The 19,620-nt window shown below is 47.8% G+C and overlaps 6 protein-coding genes and 1 non-coding gene across 7 annotated transcripts; 4 read left to right on the top strand and 3 right to left on the bottom strand.

Moving 5' to 3' along the window:
* Positions 1-207: 207 nt before the first annotated feature.
* On the bottom strand, positions 208-1,488 carry F5B22DRAFT_374033 (uncharacterized protein). Its single transcript, XM_047971187.1, has 3 exons — positions 1,286-1,488; positions 770-1,234; positions 208-708 (listed from the first exon to the last, which is right to left on the bottom strand). The coding sequence occupies exons 1-3, from the start codon at positions 1,405-1,407 to the stop codon at positions 591-593; spliced, it is 705 nt and encodes a 234-aa protein (XP_047828107.1). The 5' UTR covers positions 1,408-1,488; the 3' UTR covers positions 208-590.
* A 2,908-nt stretch (positions 1,489-4,396) lies between these two features.
* F5B22DRAFT_t152 lies at positions 4,397-4,480 on the top strand. Its single transcript has one exon. It is a non-coding gene; the product is annotated as a tRNA-Tyr (tRNA).
* Positions 4,481-6,046: 1,566 nt separating this feature from the next.
* F5B22DRAFT_373956 (NAD(P)-binding protein) lies at positions 6,047-8,113 on the top strand. Its single transcript, XM_047971186.1, has 3 exons — positions 6,047-6,467; positions 6,533-7,039; positions 7,100-8,113. Exons 1-3 carry the CDS (start codon positions 6,413-6,415, stop codon positions 7,468-7,470), a joined length of 933 nt encoding a protein of 310 aa, XP_047828106.1. The 5' UTR covers positions 6,047-6,412; the 3' UTR covers positions 7,471-8,113.
* A 643-nt stretch (positions 8,114-8,756) lies between these two features.
* On the top strand, positions 8,757-11,333 carry F5B22DRAFT_649413 (uncharacterized protein; the record flags this gene model as incomplete). The annotated part of the gene is made up of 5 exons (XM_047979169.1): positions 8,757-9,300; positions 9,352-10,196; positions 10,250-10,640; positions 10,704-11,140; positions 11,208-11,333. The coding sequence occupies 5 exons, from the start codon at positions 8,757-8,759 to the stop codon at positions 11,331-11,333; spliced, it is 2,343 nt and encodes a 780-aa protein (XP_047828105.1).
* Positions 11,334-11,562: 229 nt separating this feature from the next.
* Positions 11,563-13,170, bottom strand: F5B22DRAFT_618601 (uncharacterized protein). The gene is made up of 2 exons (XM_047975707.1): positions 12,497-13,170; positions 11,563-12,436 (listed from the first exon to the last, which is right to left on the bottom strand). The coding sequence occupies exons 1-2, from the start codon at positions 12,886-12,888 to the stop codon at positions 11,617-11,619; spliced, it is 1,212 nt and encodes a 403-aa protein (XP_047828104.1). The 5' UTR covers positions 12,889-13,170; the 3' UTR covers positions 11,563-11,616.
* A 2,378-nt stretch (positions 13,171-15,548) lies between these two features.
* F5B22DRAFT_649411 (meiotically up-regulated gene family-domain-containing protein) lies at positions 15,549-16,142 on the bottom strand (the record flags this gene model as incomplete). The annotated part of the gene is made up of 3 exons (XM_047979168.1): positions 15,549-15,592; positions 15,651-15,784; positions 15,874-16,142. The coding sequence occupies 3 exons, from the start codon at positions 16,140-16,142 to the stop codon at positions 15,549-15,551; spliced, it is 447 nt and encodes a 148-aa protein (XP_047828103.1).
* Positions 16,143-17,550: 1,408 nt separating this feature from the next.
* On the top strand, positions 17,551-19,120 carry F5B22DRAFT_618599 (polysaccharide lyase family 7 protein). The gene is made up of 2 exons (XM_047975706.1): positions 17,551-18,281; positions 18,368-19,120. The coding sequence occupies exons 1-2, from the start codon at positions 17,991-17,993 to the stop codon at positions 18,809-18,811; spliced, it is 735 nt and encodes a 244-aa protein (XP_047828102.1). The 5' UTR covers positions 17,551-17,990; the 3' UTR covers positions 18,812-19,120.
* The last annotated feature ends 500 nt before the right edge of the window (positions 19,121-19,620 follow it).

The following is a 19,620-nucleotide window of genomic DNA, read 5'->3' as shown; positions in this document are numbered from 1 at the left end:
ACCGTCAAAACGAGTAGGGTCTGAATATTATCTTGTTTGATCACTCGGCTCTAAATTTGGACCCTCTCTCTTCTCCTCCGAGCTAAAACTTTTAATGTACGACTATGTGCGGTATACGATGACGATGTGGCCGATGTGGCCAGCATGTGAATGAGCGCGTGAAGGCTTCATGCTGTTGCCCAGACGCGTCGCTCAAGAAAGTAGGTAGGTAAACCTGTCTCTCTTGAAACAGCACAAAAAGGTGAGTTTAGTAATATGAGCTCTCAATCCGTAACAGATTCATAGGCCAGAATTATGTAGTGCCAGTGTGGTCGAGGTTGAGACTATTCGCAAAGCGCACCCCCTCGCAATTTGTCGCGTTCTTCCCCACAGTATGAAGTGTTCATATAGCTTCATTCTACTATTCTAAAGTCTGTCCCTTATTGATTATAAATATTACCAGACGACATATCAAGACTGAGCTAATCGTTTAGAGCCTCGTCCTAATGATACATGTCGAGCATTCGCTTGACCTAGCCATTACATCCTTACCCTATCCAGTAGGTCTGATAATGTATTCTAGTAACTCTTGGACTGTATACGTGTATTCACTATGATCCATCGCCACTTTGACCTGTCTCTCCTGACTTGTTACTTCGTTTGCGAACCCGTGCCGGCCTCCTCATTCGCCCTGCCCCTTCCGCTCTAATACGCCTCCTCAGTTTAGCACTACATCATTACAGAATATCAGTCAGAGATACCTCTCTACAATCTCATGGCTTTGGCCTACATTTTGTGCAGGTGTTTCGCCTGTTCTTCGTGCGACAGTGTCTGCAGCTCAGACGAGCCCTTTATACAGAGATCAATCGCGAGCGTGGCAGTCACGTTGATGTCTCTATCAGAACTTGAGCTTTGGCTCGAGGGGGAAGGCGCTGAAGATCGAGATGTGCATCCTGGAAGTATTCTTGCGGCACTATAGAGCGATTCGCTGAGCTCGCCCAGTCGTGCGAGTGACCCGCGGCCTGTTACCTGACCTACTGCGAGCTGCTCGTGTTGTTCGGCATGACAGCAGTATCTCTCGAGAGGAGTCAAACCGACATGCAAGGACTGCTCCTGTGTTAAGCGTATATGGTGGGTTTCGTGAAGTGTTTCTGAAGGGCCTTCACTGGACTCATTTTCCACATCACTGTGGACAGGAGCTTGTGTTGTCGATGCATGAGGGGTGGGCTCGGGTGCAGGAGTTCGAAGTGAAGGTCTACCACCAGTGAGTAAGAAAGGAGGGAAAGCAGAAGGAAGGACGTCTCACAGCGTCTGCCAGTCATCAATCAGGCTAAGAGACAGTTCACTTGACGATAAGTCATTGTAACGAATAGCTGGTGATAATCCTTCTCCAATACCTCTGTAGCCGATGTTCTGGAGCTCTTCCATGGATGTTTCGAATTATTCTATGGGAATAAGAGATAGACAATGATGAAAATCGGCTAGAGAGCTTCAGACCAAGACCTACAAGACCTATTCCCCAGAGAGTGCGATGGGCAGCGCAGGTATAAAATATCAAGACCCCATGTCCTTTGGGATATAATCCGCGGGCTAGTTGCCTTCACATATCCTCCGATATCTATATCGCTTACACCCCAGAGCGCAAAGACTCGAGTGAACCCGATAGAATGGATTATCCCGCACGAGGCAACGACCCGGTGACATGGGTCCGGAACCAGATCCTGGCGTGGATGGGTCTCGTGTCATAATTCCATTTGCAATGCAGTGTGCGTATACGTTTGGTAAGCCTGCGTCTGGACTGATCCCGTTGGATCGAGTGAATTCGTAGGATGGCGCGATATGATCTCTTGGACCCAGTACTATGGTAACCTCAGACTAAAACGGAAGTGTGCCGTCCACCCGCACACGCAAAAGACTGCTATGTAGGCGGAGCTGCCAGGGGTTGCATTGAACCCCCTGGTTTTCTGCATGCCGTCGAACTAGGGCCCGGGGGCTCGGCTGGACATCCTAGTTTCTCATACCCGATGGTTTGGGCCCCAGTCACCTCATTGGTGATGTGCGATCACTCGACCAGGCAGGAGTTCTTGCATATATTGCTGTGAATGGCAGCGGAACAGGAGCCGGACGACTGAAAGGCAGTATAATGTGGATGGTGTGACCCGATGCCAGGGAATATTGTCAGCGGAAGCGAGCGAAGCGACACACGAAACACGCTGCAACTGTAACCCTTCCCTTCCCATCGCCTTCGTCCTGGTGTTTTCCCCTCTCTTTCGTCTTCAAGCCACCGCATAGATCATGCCAGATTCTCCCCTATCCAAGACCTCGACCCACGCTCTTCGGCATTAGTTGGAGCTAGAAGGATTTCGCGCACCGAGCGAGCCAAGATCTGGTCTTGGTCGCCTGGTTATATTTCGCGAATATGGGTAGCATCCCGATCATAGTAGATGGTAGGATTGCAGCAAGCCCCAGTTTAGTTAGTTGCTCTAATGCCAACCAACCCCAGCTCTACCATACAGAAGTACACTGGTCCCAAGAATGAGTTTTGTCCCACCGAAATGATCATCTTGAACACCACTAGTAATAGATGGGACGTTGAAGAGTAGAAAATTTTATCTCTTGGCGTGTAACTTTCTCATGCCAAGCAATGCGCGGGACCATGTATATGAGAGGAAATGTGCAAAACACCTGCCTAGTTATGTCTACTGGATGTGACGGATGGGATCGTCGATGGGGGCCAAAAGTATTTGCTAGGAAGCTTGCTGAACAAAGATGTCAAACGAGCGGTAAGGAAAGAGTGGTCTAAGAATATGATACTATATTTGTAATCTTCCCTTTACCAGTCTCTCTGATTCTTCTTCACCTAGCTAGAGGATACCGCTCTACGTTTTTTAGTTATCCAAACGTCTAAGACCATAACCATCATGTTGCAGCCCACAGCTGCGCTACATGTAAACACCCTTGTCCTCCAATTCCTCATTCCCACACTATTCATAGTCTCGGCCTTTTCATATCCCTAAGATGATGTTCTCGTAAGTGTCGTGTTTCTATCATTGCTCTGGGCAATATCCATACATAAACATCGCATAAAGTGGATAGTCCCTTTATATTAGGTAAGTAAAGCGGTTACCTTCGTCGGCACCACGAATACTTGGCATCAACCTTCCAGCCCGCGGGTAGTTCCAAGAATGCCCACAGCGTTTTTTTGCGGGTTCCCACAGGCATCCAACATGAAACCCTAAGTTCATGACAATCTTGACGTCGATAGCACGCCCTAGGGCTTCGTTGATATCATGTCTCGCGAGATGTTCAATCATCTCAACCCACGAGTCACGTTCGGAGTCTTTTAGAATGTCGCCCTTGACCCCTTGGACTTCACGGCCTACAAGAACAGCTTGTCTAGCTTCTTGACAGACATTCATCAATGCTCGCGTATCGGCATTCGCGCGTGAGTGATATTGAATAGACCGAGAAGCTAGAGTAATATGTATACTGCCCTTCAGTGAAGTGAGTATGCGAAAACGAGTGGTCAGATAGAGTACTGACTGATATGTTGACCTGTTCTGAATATCCTGGGAACTGCCCATTTATCTACTTAGCCTGTTCTATGTAACTCCTGGTAGTAGGCAGGATATGAACACACGCAACTGTGGTTCCTACATGTCTGATGTCAAGCCCTTAGCTATGACCTGAAAGACATCGGTCACATGAAGAATATTCAAGAATCTATGACTGTTGTGGAAGAGCGTTGTCTTTGTCAGCTTTGCCTATTGCCCAATGTCTTCGGGTTCTGAGGCTTCCAGTTTTAACAGCCCTGAGCTATTATTAAAAGACAAGCACAAACCACAGAAGAATTAACTAATTCATTTCAGCAGCTTTCTTTCATGCACCAAGGAATATGTATGTCCACTAGAAACCCCAACTGCCTTGTCACATAATCTTCTTCTCCCAGGGTCTCTACAGGGAACTCAACAGTAACTATCATCACTTCTGAACATAACTGTAGTCGTATAAAATAAGCTCAGTACATCTTCCTGACAATTTCGTCAAACCGACATGTGAAGAATGTGTTCCGAGATTTCTGTGACAATAGTAAGTGATTTCTAGTTCTTACAGTTTGCACCTCATCTCTCGCCTCTCTTGACCGCTCTAGATTTCTATAGCTACATGGTGCTACCGCTTGATGTCATCTAGAGTCAACATCACTATACTTTCAGCTCATATCTTCGATCGTTGTTATACCTTTGTTCATTGGACAAGGAATGATGGTGAATTAATCACGCGGTAAGTCACGTTCAGTCAATGTGCAGACAAGGATATTGATATGTCCTCGGACTTGGACAGGCACTGGAATGAAAGGTCTGTGATAATAGAGAATCGAAGGATAAAGCCCAATTCATGGACCTTTAAGTACACTAGGCTCCTGATAGCTCAGTTGGTAGAGCGATGGACTGTAATTGAAATTGGAATCCACAGGTCGCGTGTTCGACTCACGCTCGGGAGAGTTTCTTTTGTACGATTTTTTTTTTTTTTTTTTATTATAAAAACTCTCGTTTCACCGCTCTTGAAGATACTCGAAATTGCTAGGTTTGGAGAGGCATTAAAGCCATCTTTAAGTGGAATTCTCGTTTTAGATAGTTAGGTGAATATGCGCTATGGAGATGCTGGGCTCTGGTATTTAACGCTATGAGACAGCCACCGTGCGACTCACATGTCTCATGCTCAAAACTCAGCGATAATTGAGTGCGATTGCACGCATTTGGATTTGATGAGAAATGTAAATAGTTAGCATATAACATAGGTGGGTTTTGGACTTTGCATCAACTCTCTGGTTCTGGTTGCAACAGCACACACTGATCTGAACCCCAGACTAAAACCGTTGGTGGCGCCTAAATGGGATCAAGGAACAACCCTTAGCCAGCCCTCAACAGCGCAACAATGATTTTGAAATGCGATTATTTCTCCTTGTGGGGCAGAATCGAGACCCTAGTTACTGCTATATCTTCTTGAAAGAAAAGCTTGTTCCCAAAGCTACTGGTAAGCTTCTGCCGAGCCACGCTGATGACGACGCCGTTCTTTGAGCAGTGCACACTCGAATCTCAAGCTTTCAGCTCCTATCCAGTAAGGGACTAGTGGTGTAACTACTTCATACAGCATGCCTTTATGGCGTGTGCTCGCTAGTTCAGGTGGACGTTCCAAAGCTTTGGTATTGATAGCTAAGTAATGCAACATGCGACACCATGACGACTACATACCCCGGTTCTAAAAGGGCCGACCTGTGATGGGCGCACTACAGGTATGCGCGCAAAATATGGCAACTAGATGAGGTGGCCAAGTCTAGACAGTAGGGAGATACATGTAGTGTACTCCTGATGACGAAGCCTCGGTCAGTGAAAAAGGAAAGGAACTCTACGTAAAGAAGTCAGCCGTTGTGCGCTTGCATGACAGCTCATAGCTGTCTGTTTATCCCACTTTGAGCCTTGAGCCTGAGCTAGTACAAGTCTGCCTTTCACAAATGATGACTAGTGCAGCATAAATCCAGACTTGTTACGCCATAACAGAAACACAAGTAAGCATTTGTATCCGAAAGTAGGTTAGACTCGAAATTGGAAGAAGGGGTTCAACGATGATTGAGATCTAGTTTAGCGAAATAGGTAGCATAAGAGACACTCATTCATTTGTAATATTAATAACTGATTCTCGAAGAGCCGTCTACGCGCTCCCGTTGGAAGCAACTAGACAATCTTCGCTGCGATAGATTGCATCCACGAATCTCCAACTTCCACGCTTCGGAGTGTATAGGTAGTTGTCGCAAACACCTTGCATCTTAACGATCGTGGGTTGACCTCAATTCGACCCGCCTAAGAGCCGTGGCTATAATCTACGGTAAACCCCTTCACCTACGGAGAGATAAGATATCGTTATACTGCCGGTAGCTTCTCCTTGCAGACGCATTCAGTATTCAACTCTGATTGGCTTTGGTTCCCTGTTCAGTGTGCTTGGCGTTCTGCAGGTGAAGCCGTTTCCTGAGGGACAGTATCCTTAAAGCCCTTAACTCCGCACCATCATAGCTAGATGTGGGAAATTTAAGTGGTATGATACGATAGTTGCATACTCTGCGTCACAGTTCACTGTTGGCGATTGCTTTCAAGGGGGGTTGCCTACTATAACTGGTTACGGTAGCGTAACCAAAGTCCAGGGTTGAATTCATCACCGAGCACCATTGGCTGACTATGCAGGGCCCCTTGTATTATCCATGATAGTGAAGGCGCTGCTTGAGATCTCAGGGGCCATCTTGCTGGAAGATGCTACGAAAAGAATCCCAGTTCACCACTCGTGGTGGCTGAATAACGTTGCTCTTGCATCGGCTTGATCCAATTATTCTGTTTATCTTCCTTCCACAGCTTGCGTTCGCAACAGCAACGAAGGGCTCACAATGAGTTTCCCCAATACATCGCCGTACCATCTGCCCCCAGATGCTGTGTGGTTCAGTTAGTGAATGATTGTGTCCTTGTTGCATGCGTTCAAGACTAACTCTGCATGCGCGAATGTATAGTCACTGGTTGCTCCTCCGGGATTGGTCTCGCTCTGGCTCATCTATTATCACAGAGCTCCTACCGGGTGGTCGCCACGGCACGTAAGATAGCTAGTTTGTCGGAAATTCCCGATAATGACAACGTCCTGAAGCTAGAATTGGATGTGACTGCTACCAACGCAATCGATGAAGCCCTAAAAGCTACACTAGATAAGTTCAGAAGAATTGATATAGTTGTCAACAATGCAGGCTACACTCTTTCTGGAGATACTGAGGTCACCAGTGAGCAGGAAGCTCGAGCTATCATGGACACTAATTTCTGGGGAATGGTCAATGTTAGCACGAGATGCCTGAGGATTCTGAGGGAAGAAAACCCTAAGAGCGGACAGCAAGGCGGCGTGATCCTAAACATGAGTTCTATGGGAGGCTACATCGGTTACCCGGGACAAGCGTTCTATCATGCTACTAAGTTCGCTATGGAAGGTTGGACTGAATCAGTTTCTAAGGAGCTTCCGCTAGCATGGAATAGTGAGTTGAGGTATTTCCTAGCTGTATGATTTGACCGCTTATTACTAACGCCTGATTCAGTTCACATGTGCAGCCTTGAGCCGGGAGGAGTAAAAACCAACTTCGCAACCTCGTCTTTGAAATCCGTGGCCAAAAGGCACCCAGCTTATGCAGATCCTAGTTACCCGGCTAAGCAATTACTTGATTATATCAAGTCCGAACAAGGCCGCGCTTTTTGGGCGGAGCCTATGGCACTGGCGAAGGCGATATTGGAACTCGTTAGTCGTGGGCAACGAATCCCAATCCGACTTCCCCTGGGGCCTGACGCCTGGGGCATGGTCGTCAAAGATGTTGAGAGTACTCAAAAGGAGCTGGAAGAGTTCAAGGACCTCAGTTTGTCTGTGGGTGATTCGAAGCAGTTGGAGACTATCGGTTTCTTGACGAAGTCATAATCTCAGCTGGGAGGGGAAGACACAGAGGTGCGCATCGATGAAAGCTCAGTGACTGTGTATAGAATGCGCTTAGCCAGAACCCGCCCACCCATACAAGAGTCATCACCGCGTGGCGTTTTCTATATCAAAACGGCGTTATCGTTATATGAGAAGGCATCATTTTAGGCATTAACCTGAGTACATGATCTCCGGGTTGAGAGCATTGTTGTAATCGTGACTATATGTGTTATCAGTCCTGAGATTTTTGCAAAGCAACACCACAGAGCCATACTTGATGAGAGAATGTCTCATCATCAATCATGTGATACACTCCCTTTCCAGATATCGTTCTTAGGACTGTTACGAGATTTGTTACACAGGCGTTACGAAAGCTCTCATTGTAACGTGCATAAATTCTGCATAAGGTAAGATTGTAGCTTTTCGCTTTTCGCTTTTCAGCAGTAGATAAGAGTTGTATGTCGCGCTCGAACAAAAAAAGGTCCCTATCTGTTGTCGCTTTCAGACGCTCAACTGAGACGGAGTACGCGTACAACACAATCAGCTGCTGCGGCTGAAAGTCTCAAGGCACACACTGGGGGCGGAGACCTGCCCGCTAGAAGCCGTAGAACGTTTTAGGGTCGCTAAGGGAGTCGATGGTGAGATGACGGCGCCAATAAGCTTTGACCTCACTATCCTCTTCGTGGTATCGGACGGCTTAACGGCCTTTCAGCTCGCGGAAGTCATGGATTAAGAGGATTACACAGCCGCCATGCGCCCACCCATGAACGATGGCGCGCATTCTATCGGCATCTGGCCTGCCAATTGAATAATGGCCTCACGGCTAGTTGGCTTACACTTCGCGGGGATGCAACGCCCTAACAACAAGTGCGATTCTTGCCTCAACTTCATTGACGTAGCTTTGGGGCTTTGGGAGCGTTACACAGGCCATTGCTTTGCACAGCCTCAACATCTCGGATGACATGATAACGCATGCGGAACGTCACCGATTGGACTAGAGATGCCACGTGCCTGCCTCGACATAGGTAGGCATAGACAGTTCACCTTCGAGAAATTGCTATCAGACGCCTATTACGTCTATTGATGCTGCTGCAGGGTGTCCCTCGGTAATTGGATTCGGAAGTATCCGCAGTAATTGTGCCTTAGAGGCTGGGGATTCACGTGTCTGTCTCAGCTACAAAGGAGAAGAGGGATACAAAGACAGCAGGCTGCGACTCCGAAAATTTAAGCTATTCCATCGATTCCATCAACTGAGCTATCTATCTGCACCTTAACGACTTGTTATCATCATGGGTAAGCCTGAGGAGGTTCAGGCCGTGACAGACATAGGACAGCCCGACGGGTATGTCGCACCACCAAGCTACGATGCCGCCCACGGTACGGGCATATCTACCGAAGAAATCGAGCAGCTCAACGTGGCATTTTCTTCTCTCAATGTCCCCTTAGTCGCCAAATCTGTTACAGAAGACACATGCTTGGCACACTTGAAGCTCCTCTTCGCTTTTCAAAACCTGAAGGAAGCGGTCGGATATACCGATGGCCTCTGGCAGCTCTACGATAGCCGAGTCTTACCTAAGACAAAAGAACCAAGCGCATCACCAGACACCAACAGTCTCGACGATGAAACTAAGAAGAACCTATCTTTGCTCCGAGAAAAGCGATGGGCGCTTTATGTTGCTAGAGCAGTCGACCGATACGAAGCCTGGTGGCGCAACTTCATGAAGAACCCGCTGACTGAAGACGACATGGCGGAAGACACAGACAAGTACACCCGGTTCGCCACAAGTCCACCATCTGGCGATGGCTGGAAGAACTACATGCTTCCACCTTTAGGTATTAATCCCAAGCGTTAAGTTGTTAAGAGATCTACTAATACCCCTCAAGATGTGCTCATGGTATGGCATGCACACATGCTGAACCCTCAAGCTTACTATGAAGACTGTTTGCGGAATGGTTTCGGAGAGATGTGGCATGCTGGTATGCCATGGAAGCTGGTGAACGATGCAATCGACACCGACTTCAATTATAAAGTGTCTTCTGGCTACATGGCCGTATGGGAGGAGGTCACAGGGAAGAAATGGGACAACATACACGACTCGTTTACCAAAACCCTCCCACCCTGCCCCAAATGCCGCAAAGTAAACGGGGTGCTGTGGTCAACGTGCGGCATGCCCGAAGGCTCGCGAGATGATTCCCCTTCGACTTCACTCGTCGGAGGGATGGGTTACGGTGATCGTGATTTTATTATCACATGTTCCGGCTGCAAGAGGATACTCAAGAGAGACTATCTGGAAGTCTTCAAATTTACCACGGATGTGGAGGCTCTTATACAGCATAAGCGCCCTATGCCAGGTACAATGCTCGGTCTGAGGACCGGGATGACGAAACAGCTTCCGCCGCCCGGGAAAGAGAAGGACCGGTTCCAACCCACGTTCCCAAACCGACTCATTCGATACAAACTCCGGAGTAAACTATACTCTCCTCCGCCTTATACGATGGGTGTAGTTCGTGAAATCATAGAGAAAGAGCTCGCTGACCCCGCCGCAATCCAATTCGTTGAATCCGTCATAGACCCAAGGGAGAAGAAGAGAAGATACCGCCTAGGGCGCGATGCTCGGGTCCATGTACGGAAGATGATGTCGAGGTACTGGGGAAATAGCTCTCCTTTTGCTCTAGAGCTTGGCGGTGCTGTTATGCGGCAAGGCATATTTACAGAGAAGATGTACAAGGTGAGTTGTCATCGTTTCATCGGCCGCATTTAACTATATGCTCACAGAGATAGATGGACTGGCTTCACAGCCCGGCCGCACGTGAGACAATGACCCGTCTTATCACGAAATACGAGCGATTCACCGACATCATGGGCAAGAATCCAACTCAAATTGCTGTTCCAACGCTCGATGTAGACCTTGCGTGGCACACCCATCAACTGAGTCCTGCCAGCTACTATGAGTGGATGGTCTCCAAGACGACCTATTTCGTAGACCACGACGACAAGATTGAAGAGGGCAAGCTATCTACAGCCTTTGAGTGGACGAGCAAGACATACCAGGAGCTCTACGGTGAAGTATACTCAGAATGCACCTGTTGGTACTGTGAGTCTGTGCGAACCTCTCACGGACCCTCCTCAATAGCCAGCAAACTGTCCATACTCCAGAGCGACAAGGACAAAGGTTCGTACCCATCATTTTTTTCCTAAAACCAGCACTCCAAAATTATTAACAATGGTAATCCAGCCCCCGAAAGGTTCTACTCATCCGGTCGCGCCGCGCTCTGCCCACCAGACAACAGCGCACACATCTCCGCGCACAATGCGGTACGCATAGAAGAGCACGACAAGGTGCGCGCTAAGATCCACAAGCGCATGCAACTTATGCACCAGAAGCGCCTCGACGAGAACTACGAGAAGGCGCGGAAGCGTGCGAAGAAGCAGGGCCGTGAGCTGCCTGCCAGAGACGACTACTACTACTATTACTGGGGCACGCCCTACCTGCTCTACGCCCCTTATGTCTACCCGGCTTACTGCGTCTGTCCTGTGTACTACGATACCACGACTATCGCTGCTGGCTCCGGGGTCTACGGCGCCTGTGCTGCTGGGACGTGCGGCGGCACATTGGCTTCGGGAGCGTGTGGAGGGGCAATTGCTGGTGCGTGCGGAGGTAATGCTGTCAGCGTAAGTCTAGAATCACCCTATCTTACCCAACAAATTAGAAAGCGAACCGACACTAAATGGATTATAGTGTTCTGCCACGAGTGGCGCTGGATGCGGAGGTAGAGGAGGATGCTCAGGTGGAGGAGGATGTGGAGGAGGGGGTGGTTGCGGAGGCGGAGGCGGCGGTTGTGGTGGTGGCGGCGGCGGCAGCTAAGGGATCATTCTCACGATGACACTTGTGGCGCGCTGATTGGAAAGGCGAATGTTCTGTTTAGAATATTTTTGCCCTTTATTTTTGTTATGGCGGCCTGTCTATTTCTCACCTTTTATACCTTTTGGGGCGTTGCACCAAGCACACACTCGTTCAGCGAAGTCTTGTTATATTTATCTAGCTGCGTCTTAAGAATAAGAGTATTATACACATCTTTATCATTATCATCTGTACCCGAATCTTTGAATCAACATCCCCAACTTGTAGAACATTAGAATATCAACAGCTACCTCGGCACGGAATACCTCGTAAACGACGGTCCAACAACCGGTGACTCAGGCGCCGTCGTGGCTGCTGACCTGGTCTCCGACATGGGACTACCAGGGAAGACTTCGTTATATCTAGCCTCTAATTCAGACTTCTTCCTCACGTAGACTCCCTTTGCGCCTGATAGCCCCGCCGTACCCTCGAGCTCGGGTTTCCATACGTATATCCCCGGCCCGTGCCCCTCGACATGTGTTCCTTCGAGCTCGGCCGCCGACTCGACTACAGGCAGCTCAGGGAGGTGCTTCTTCTGGTAATGCTGCTGTATTAGGTCTGCGTCAAGATCCGTCAGGGGGGAGTCCTGGCGCGCGAGGAGGCGTCGCCGGCGGTAGCGAAGCAGCAGGACGGCTGCCACCGCAACAAGTACGAACGTGACCGCACCGCCTACAATCGCGCCGACTTTGACGCCGAGGGAGGGGCCCGGGGACGGAGGGCCTGGGGTATTCGTTGGCAAGGACGTCGTCAGGCAGTCACGTTTATCCCAACATCTATGAGTAGTAGTCTGACTTGTCAAAGAAGTCTGCTTCGATGTTGGTTCTTTGATCGTGTCTGTCGGTCTGTCGATGGACGTTGGGGCCGGGTTTGAAAAGTAATTATGCGAATTTTGCGTCAACCAAACTGGAGGTGCACCCAAGAATATTGTCGTGCCATCCCCGGAAGATAATGTGATAGCCCTCGCTATGGTGCCTGAGTTCAAGTTCCCTGGCCCTGCCCAGAACACTCCTTTCGTCACAGTTCCCGCACATGAATCGTACTTCCCATCGAACGAGTACGTCATGCCACTGATATACCCATAAATGTTAGCTATTGGCGTCGTCTTGGGTGTCATGGAGGGCACAAACATAGGACAACAGAGGAACTGGTTCCCAATGCTGGTAGCCGTTGTCAACCCATTGGGGCAGTAGATCCCCGGATTATAGTCATACTGTCCATCTGTGAAGCCATCGGAGAATATGGTGGTTTGTGGTAAGCATACTACCGGAGGGCTGCCGGGAGAGTCTGTATATAAAAACGGCAAATACTGGGCATCGCAATGGTATTTGCCGTAGCAGTCATTAAGCCAGGCGAAAGGCGTCTGGCACACGGGCGGCGCCGTGAAGACAGTTGTGAGCGGATCTGTAGTTGTAGTCCACTCCGGCGGCTGCGCTTGTGAACCTAGGGTTATTTGTGACCCTACGCCTACACTCACACTCACACTTTCAGATACGTAAATAAATGTTGAATTTTCGCTCATTGTCAAATACCGGCTTAGATTGCTTCATCATAAGTTGTGAATAGGGAAAGGTAGGAAGAGGAAGTAAGAAACCTGACGATCATCAACGTGATTGAGGAAGTAGTAAATTAGTTGCCTACCTACTTAGCTGATGCGCAATGGATGGGTTGTGGATACATGTCAACCCCCCTATCCGACTAATCTTGCATTTCAAGATATCAGTCGAAACCCTTCTGAACCCGTTTCACCTCGAGTGCCATGCGTTCTGATCCATTTGGCCTTAAGGGACAGAGGTCGCAATAATGGTCTCGGCCAGCCAATGATGATCAATACCCCCCATGCCCCCAGGATCCCATCGCAACCCTACTGATGCATGGTACGAAGTAGGTCGCCGCCACTGATCAATTCATTGTTTGGGAGAGATGTTGAGTGCCACCAATAATTTCAGTCATTCTCACACTGTCGGATCTAGTGCAAAGGAGGTTCGCGGACAGTAAGGGGCCGGTTCAGCGTTCCGAAATAGTAACGTGGTGTTAAGCTGGAAGGTGACAAATGCTATCCAAGTCTTACTCTCATTTTCGCATGTCCCTTGTTCTTCTAGCGGTATTCATCATCACGAGTTGCACTCGATATGTATGTTGTTCCTGCGTATACTACATTACTTGCAGATTTTAATTGCAGACTCGCGTCGATCGTCGGTGAATCCTCCTTTTTATGCATAAATGCGATTGGATACAAAAGGTCAGCGCAGAGATTCACCAGCCTCATCTTACGGCTATAATTGTCCAAGGCCACAAATTGCAAGAAGAGATCTTAAGCAACCGAAATCTCGGAATTGGGGAGCCTGTTGGGGGAGGGGGGCAGGGAGTCGAAGGCGGTTTCACGCGCTTATGGAGTACGGGGAAATGGCCCATGAACCAGGCACCCCTCGTTCATCCGAAATCCGAGGTGTAGGGCGTCGGCACATATATCGATCAGAAACAACGGAGATTACGGTAACGCGAATGAGACGCTGGCGTAGCTGGAGGTAGAGCATCGAGCGCAAACCTTGCCCCTCGTTGTCCGCAATATCACTGTAACATTCGTCCTTTTCGCATCTATTACCGCATACAGTGTTACATTTAAGGTCCATGCATTACTCGGAGTTCTTTCTCCTTACCCTCTGGTCTAGTAACATGCATTCGTATGATCATATACAATAGGCTAGGTATCAATTTGTTGATAAATGTCCCAGGATGTCCTCAATATGATCTGGCTGTTTATATACGACTTTCCCCACAGCATCCTTCAGGACCATTAATGGCAATATATACATATGGGTGATTTGAATTTTAAGAAAAGACTTCTCACAATTGGACGTCTTTCAACCGCCTTTCTTACAAAAGTTACTCCCTGACATCGGCCTCTCTCATAGCACAACTTGAAGACTATTATGAATGTTGTTAACATGCCCCAAGTACCGGCATCCTCGAGGCATAAGCGTGTATTTTTCCGTCCTATAAAGAATCTGAGGGCTGCGCGAGCCCGAACAAGAAATGCACAAGATGAATAGCCGTAGTGCTAAATTGCTAATCCACCTTGTGTCTTACGGCTATCCGCGCCCAAATCCATGTCCTCTTCGGCGAGTTCCTCGGAGACACTCCACTATTCATCTAGTACCTCCATTCAGACACGTTATGCCTTGATTAGTACTGGATGAAGTCTTCGTCATATAGGCGCAGACATGAAAGGTGAAGTCAGGATTTGACCAATCCGTTGAAGTTTTGACATCTTTGTCACGATAAACTTGTGGTTTCTCCTCTAAGATACTAAGCCTATAATGAGACGTGTTTCTGAAAGGGCCAAAATCGGACGGAAGCCCCAATGTCATCATGTTGTTGAGTGAGATGTAGATTAGTAGAAGAGGTTTACATGCAGCAGGTAACAGAGAGGTCAACTTGTGTGAATGCTCATTGCTTCATATATACTTCGAAAATCAGCACTAAAACTGCCCGACTAACAGAGGGGAATTGAGATCTCATACGGCCAGCTTCTATCTCGTTAGTCTCTTGTATCAATGCTCTATTCTACTAACTAAGCGTTTTGTGGAAGCTGATATAAATCTCTTGTGCAAGGAAATACAAATGCAAATCACACCGCTGAGAGCTAGTAATTCCTGCTAATTGGCTAATCCCTTAGATTGCTGTCACGCGCATACGATATAATGGGCTTATAGTGTTCTTAGAAAAGAAAGGGATGCAGAAAGGAAGACGCTCCTAGAATTAAGCCAATAGTAATCGCCTAGATAGAGCTGCTACTCATGTCCGGCCTCGACTGTTTGAACTCGCATCAGCAAAGAGCCTTTTTTCCTTCACTTTGGCATTCCTTGCTTGTGTACTTACCACAGTTTTTCTACGCTGTACTTGCAAAATGTCCTCTAGCAACTTGCTTCGAAATATTGAGTGGGCATCTAGTGCTGGGGACTACTACTTGTAATATAAAGATTGAACTGACAGCATATGAGAAACTAAAAGAGTGGAGTCTATATTGGGATAGGAAATAAGCAGTTCTATAATCCATGATGTAAGAAGAAAAACCCAATGCCTTGAACAAGTAAATATCTTGAATCCCCCACAAAATCACACAGACAATCCTTCACCATGGAAACTCGAGTAATGAGCACTGCTATGAGCAGATCTGACCTAGCATCCACTGACGTAGTCAATTGTAATCGTACAGCTTCCGGCTGTTAACTTGTTAGTACGACTCAGTCTACGTCATCATCATCACGTAGATAAACTCACCGTACAATGAGCCACAAGCCTGACAACCGCCAGCACGGATCAAATCGTAGCCATTGGCAAGCTCTGCCCCAGTCGCAGAACACCCCTTACCCTTGACGAAGAGGCCGCACCAACCATCGCACACGCCGCTCTTTCTGTATAGTGCATAAATCAGTCACCCGTCTATACCACAGTGGGTAAGGGATAGGAATGGAGTCTCCAAGATGAAAGAGGTGTAACTTACGCGCCACCGCTCGTGTAGATGGTGTCCTCGAGCTTGTCCTTTGCCCGTGCGCACTGGTCCTTGAACCATTGTTTATTAGTACAGAAGTAGCTTCCCTTGCAATCCGTGTCTGAGCGGCCAAAAATGGCACGCGTATCGAGCCCATCGACCTCGACAGCTACGGTTTCGTTGCCGTTGGAGAGCATGATGGTGTTGGGTAGAGGGCTCGGGATGGCGTACACAGCTCCTGCCAGGATGGCGGACAGCTGGATGAACTGGGAAAATTGCATTGTGAAAGCTGGGTATAATTGTAATGTCTAAAATTGTTCGAAGTAGAGTTGTTGATGAGTTGTTATGAGTACAGGTCACTGAGAAGGGGTGAGTATCCCCTTTATATAGTAAATCCTGCATGTCAAGTCATTGATATATGTTGCCGAAATTCTTGCCCTATATCATTCTATCTAAGTGTGAAGCAACGTAACTTCCTCGTCGACGACTCGGCGGTGAGGTCTCGATACAATCCACGACTGGAAGGACGGTAAGGCCGATGAAAGTTGATATCTCGTGAACAAACCGGCTTCCCCTTAGTCAATCGCGGTGCAGCGTTGTAGGCACGTAAATGCGAGGTTTAATCAATACGATGGCAAATGTCATATCTTGATAATCAAGCTAGGGTTCTCAAATGGATACTCGCGGGTATTCGTCAAAACTCGCCTTGTAGCTTCGCCACACAGAGGTCGTAAATGCGCCTGGAGACATCTTGGTATTATACATAGAGGCACGCATACATACTGACCATTGTATTGAAGCTCTAAGGATAGCTCTCACGTGCTATGGTGATACTACGCTATCTATCTAAATACTAAACTCGAAGGCTCCTTGTGGCCAGATACCTAATTTCAGCCTCTTCCTGAAATGCTGCAAGTTTAACAAGATTTTAGGAGTGGTCGGCAAAGAACTAGAAGAAAATTCCCCTTCTGTGTGATTGATAGCCGAAGAAGCCTTGGCAATGGATCAAAGAAAGATGAATCGTATTCTGCGTGAGAGGATACAACCATAACGAAACCTTTGAAAGTTTGTCATAAATTAGTAAGTGTTTTTGCCATATTATCAGAGTTACCTGATGATGACTTGAACTATAACCTTAGCCCACAAAATCTCCTGGGTCTGATGTCCTCATACCAACTCGGCCCTATCAGTATACAATTGGGCTATGGAGATACCTATCGTTCAGCCCCCGACCGCCTCCGCAGTTGTCAGAATTTAGCAATAGAATATCATTTCATCCCTCCTACGCAACTGTGGCCCCGGGTACTATACTGAGGCATATTATTGTACGGAGATATCGAATACCCTCACGTGCATAAGTTAGAGCTATATGCATCGAGTGTCTTTGTATGTAGCCCTGGGATCGTGATAGTGCCTAGCCTAAGATATCATAACATCGCTTCCCGGTAACAGTGAAAAAGAAAAAGCCATGATATAGCGCGAGGCCGTAGCTGAATCAGATGACCTTCTCGTCCTAGCAAAGTTTACGTAAGATTGGCGGGACTAAGTGAACTGATAAATTTTCACTTTACGATGGGAGAGACTGAGCGTGAGGTGGTTAGGCTTATGCTGACGTCAGCTAGGCGTTTTTGATCAATGCGCTTTTGAACTCCGCCGTGTTCAACAACAGGTACTAGCGCGCTCGATGCTCTTCGATTGATACACCTACCTATTTGGTTATTGAGGCTCCCAAGAGCGTTAGAAGCTCATAAATGAAGCTGGGAATGATCGGGTATTACTTGCAGATAGGGGCAACCCAGTATCCGCCGTTTCAAATTGTCGAGCATGATTGGCTAAATGGTGTGCTGTATTGAGGGTAGCGAGTTCACTTTTGTGTGGCAATCGAACGGCCGTTTAGTACCTGAAAGGAGTGACAGATCTTGAATGCTATTTCTGGATTTGAGGTCAGCTTTTAGAAAGTATCACTCAAAGGGGAGAAGTGAAACGAGGCTCTGAGTCCCTAGGTGAGCATAAAACTATATAGTAGCAGCCAATCCAACGAGTAGGGACACATTCAAACTTCTTAATCATCACGAACTTAGCGACAACACATCCCCTCACGCACTAATCTGCACCCATCGACCACCAAAATGAAGCCGACCAGTAATCTCATCTTTGTCGCCTCTCTAGGCTTAGCCGGAGCCCTCGACCCCAACTGTGCGCCCGGCGGTAACTTCGACCTGAGCAAATGGGAGCTCCAACTCCCCATAGGTAACGGCTCACCGCAGATTGTTCCACCAGCCCAGCTCGTGGGCTGCAACGGGTATCAAGATCCCGGCCATCACTACTTTTTCACAGAGAGCGGCGATGGTGCTCTCGTGATGAAGGCCCCTGGAACCCCTTCTAAGACCGGTTGTGTCAAGTTCGCCGAGAGCCAGCACGTATGTAACTCCGAAATCATGCAGAGCACTCCTTAGCCCCGCCAGTTTTACCTCGGAGAGTAATTACTGATACTACCGAAATATAGTGCCGCACCGAGCTTGGAGAGAAAGCCACTTGGAGTCCCAACTCGGGCACAAACAGACTGTTTATGGACTTGGTGGGCACGAACGTGCACAACATTTGTATCGGACAGGTGTTCCAAGCCGATAGTGGGTTCAACAAGCCCTTCGCAGAGCTGTACTACACCAGCGACGGACAGATTAATTTCGGCACTGCGAAGGCCGCGGCCGGCGGGGCTGGACAGGATCTACAACCGCTGGGAACGGTCAAGGTTGGCACACGGTTCACGTACGAGATTCGGTTCGAGGGCGGCAAGCTGCTGGCGCGAATCAACAACAACGATTTCACGACCCTGAGGACTTATTTCACTACCCCCAAGGCGTTCTTCAAGGCTGGAAACTACAATCAGGATCTATCAACTACAGACACTGGGGACATTCATGTCTTCCAGTTGAAGATTACGCATTAAGCAGTCGTTGTGTGGGACGGTGAGAAATCACGCATCAGTGACCCAGGCTAGAGTTCCTTTGCTAGGCTCTGGTGTACCGTTTGGCTCCCAATTTAACTACTGTATCAGCCTAGAATTCATGTATAGAGGTATAGATATTTGAGCTTAAAGTGCGATGTCTAGCTAGAAATCTCTGTTGGTTCGTGATAGATAGAATCAAGTGAAGGCTGCACAAGTCATAAATTTCCATGATACAGCCCCTTTTCGAAAGAGAATTATAAAAGAAGCGTTTCTATGTCGAACGCCAGTCGTATAGAGAACAAATAAACTGAGGCTTATTACATATTACCTATTATAGATAGTATTACATATGGCAGAGTCGTCGTCATTGTAAGCACGATAACTAACAGCCGAGGAGAGCCAAGAAAGGATATAAGATCATACTGGTAATATGATAGGGCACGCAGTAAGACTAGTCACATGTAAGTATAGAAACGGTGTTTACGAGGCGAATGGGTGGCGCGTGGAACAGAGGGCTACAGAGGTTTATATTTGCACGCCCCATTTCTCCTCCTCTTTGCTTCAGTGGCCCATTCGAAAGTGTGTCATATATGTGTGTGGCTGTAGATATTCTAATTAGGGTGAGTGATGTTTGAGCTTCATGACTTAGTTACACTAGTAAAATCCTAGCGCTTTAACTTATATAGTTTATCCTGTAGTTGAACGATCCATCTGCTTCGATAGAACCTTTCCCACCAAAATCTCGTGCAGGCATTTCATGTTTCCAAAGCTAATTATTTGTTAGAGTTTTATTCCTACCATGTCGATTT

The sequence above is a fragment of the Xylaria bambusicola genome, assembly GCF_022495145.1.
Source record: "Xylaria bambusicola strain CBS 139988 unplaced genomic scaffold F5B22scaffold_42, whole genome shotgun sequence".
NCBI classification, from domain to species: domain Eukaryota; kingdom Fungi; phylum Ascomycota; class Sordariomycetes; order Xylariales; family Xylariaceae; genus Xylaria; species Xylaria bambusicola.
This window is presented reverse-complemented; position numbering and strand designations above follow the sequence as displayed.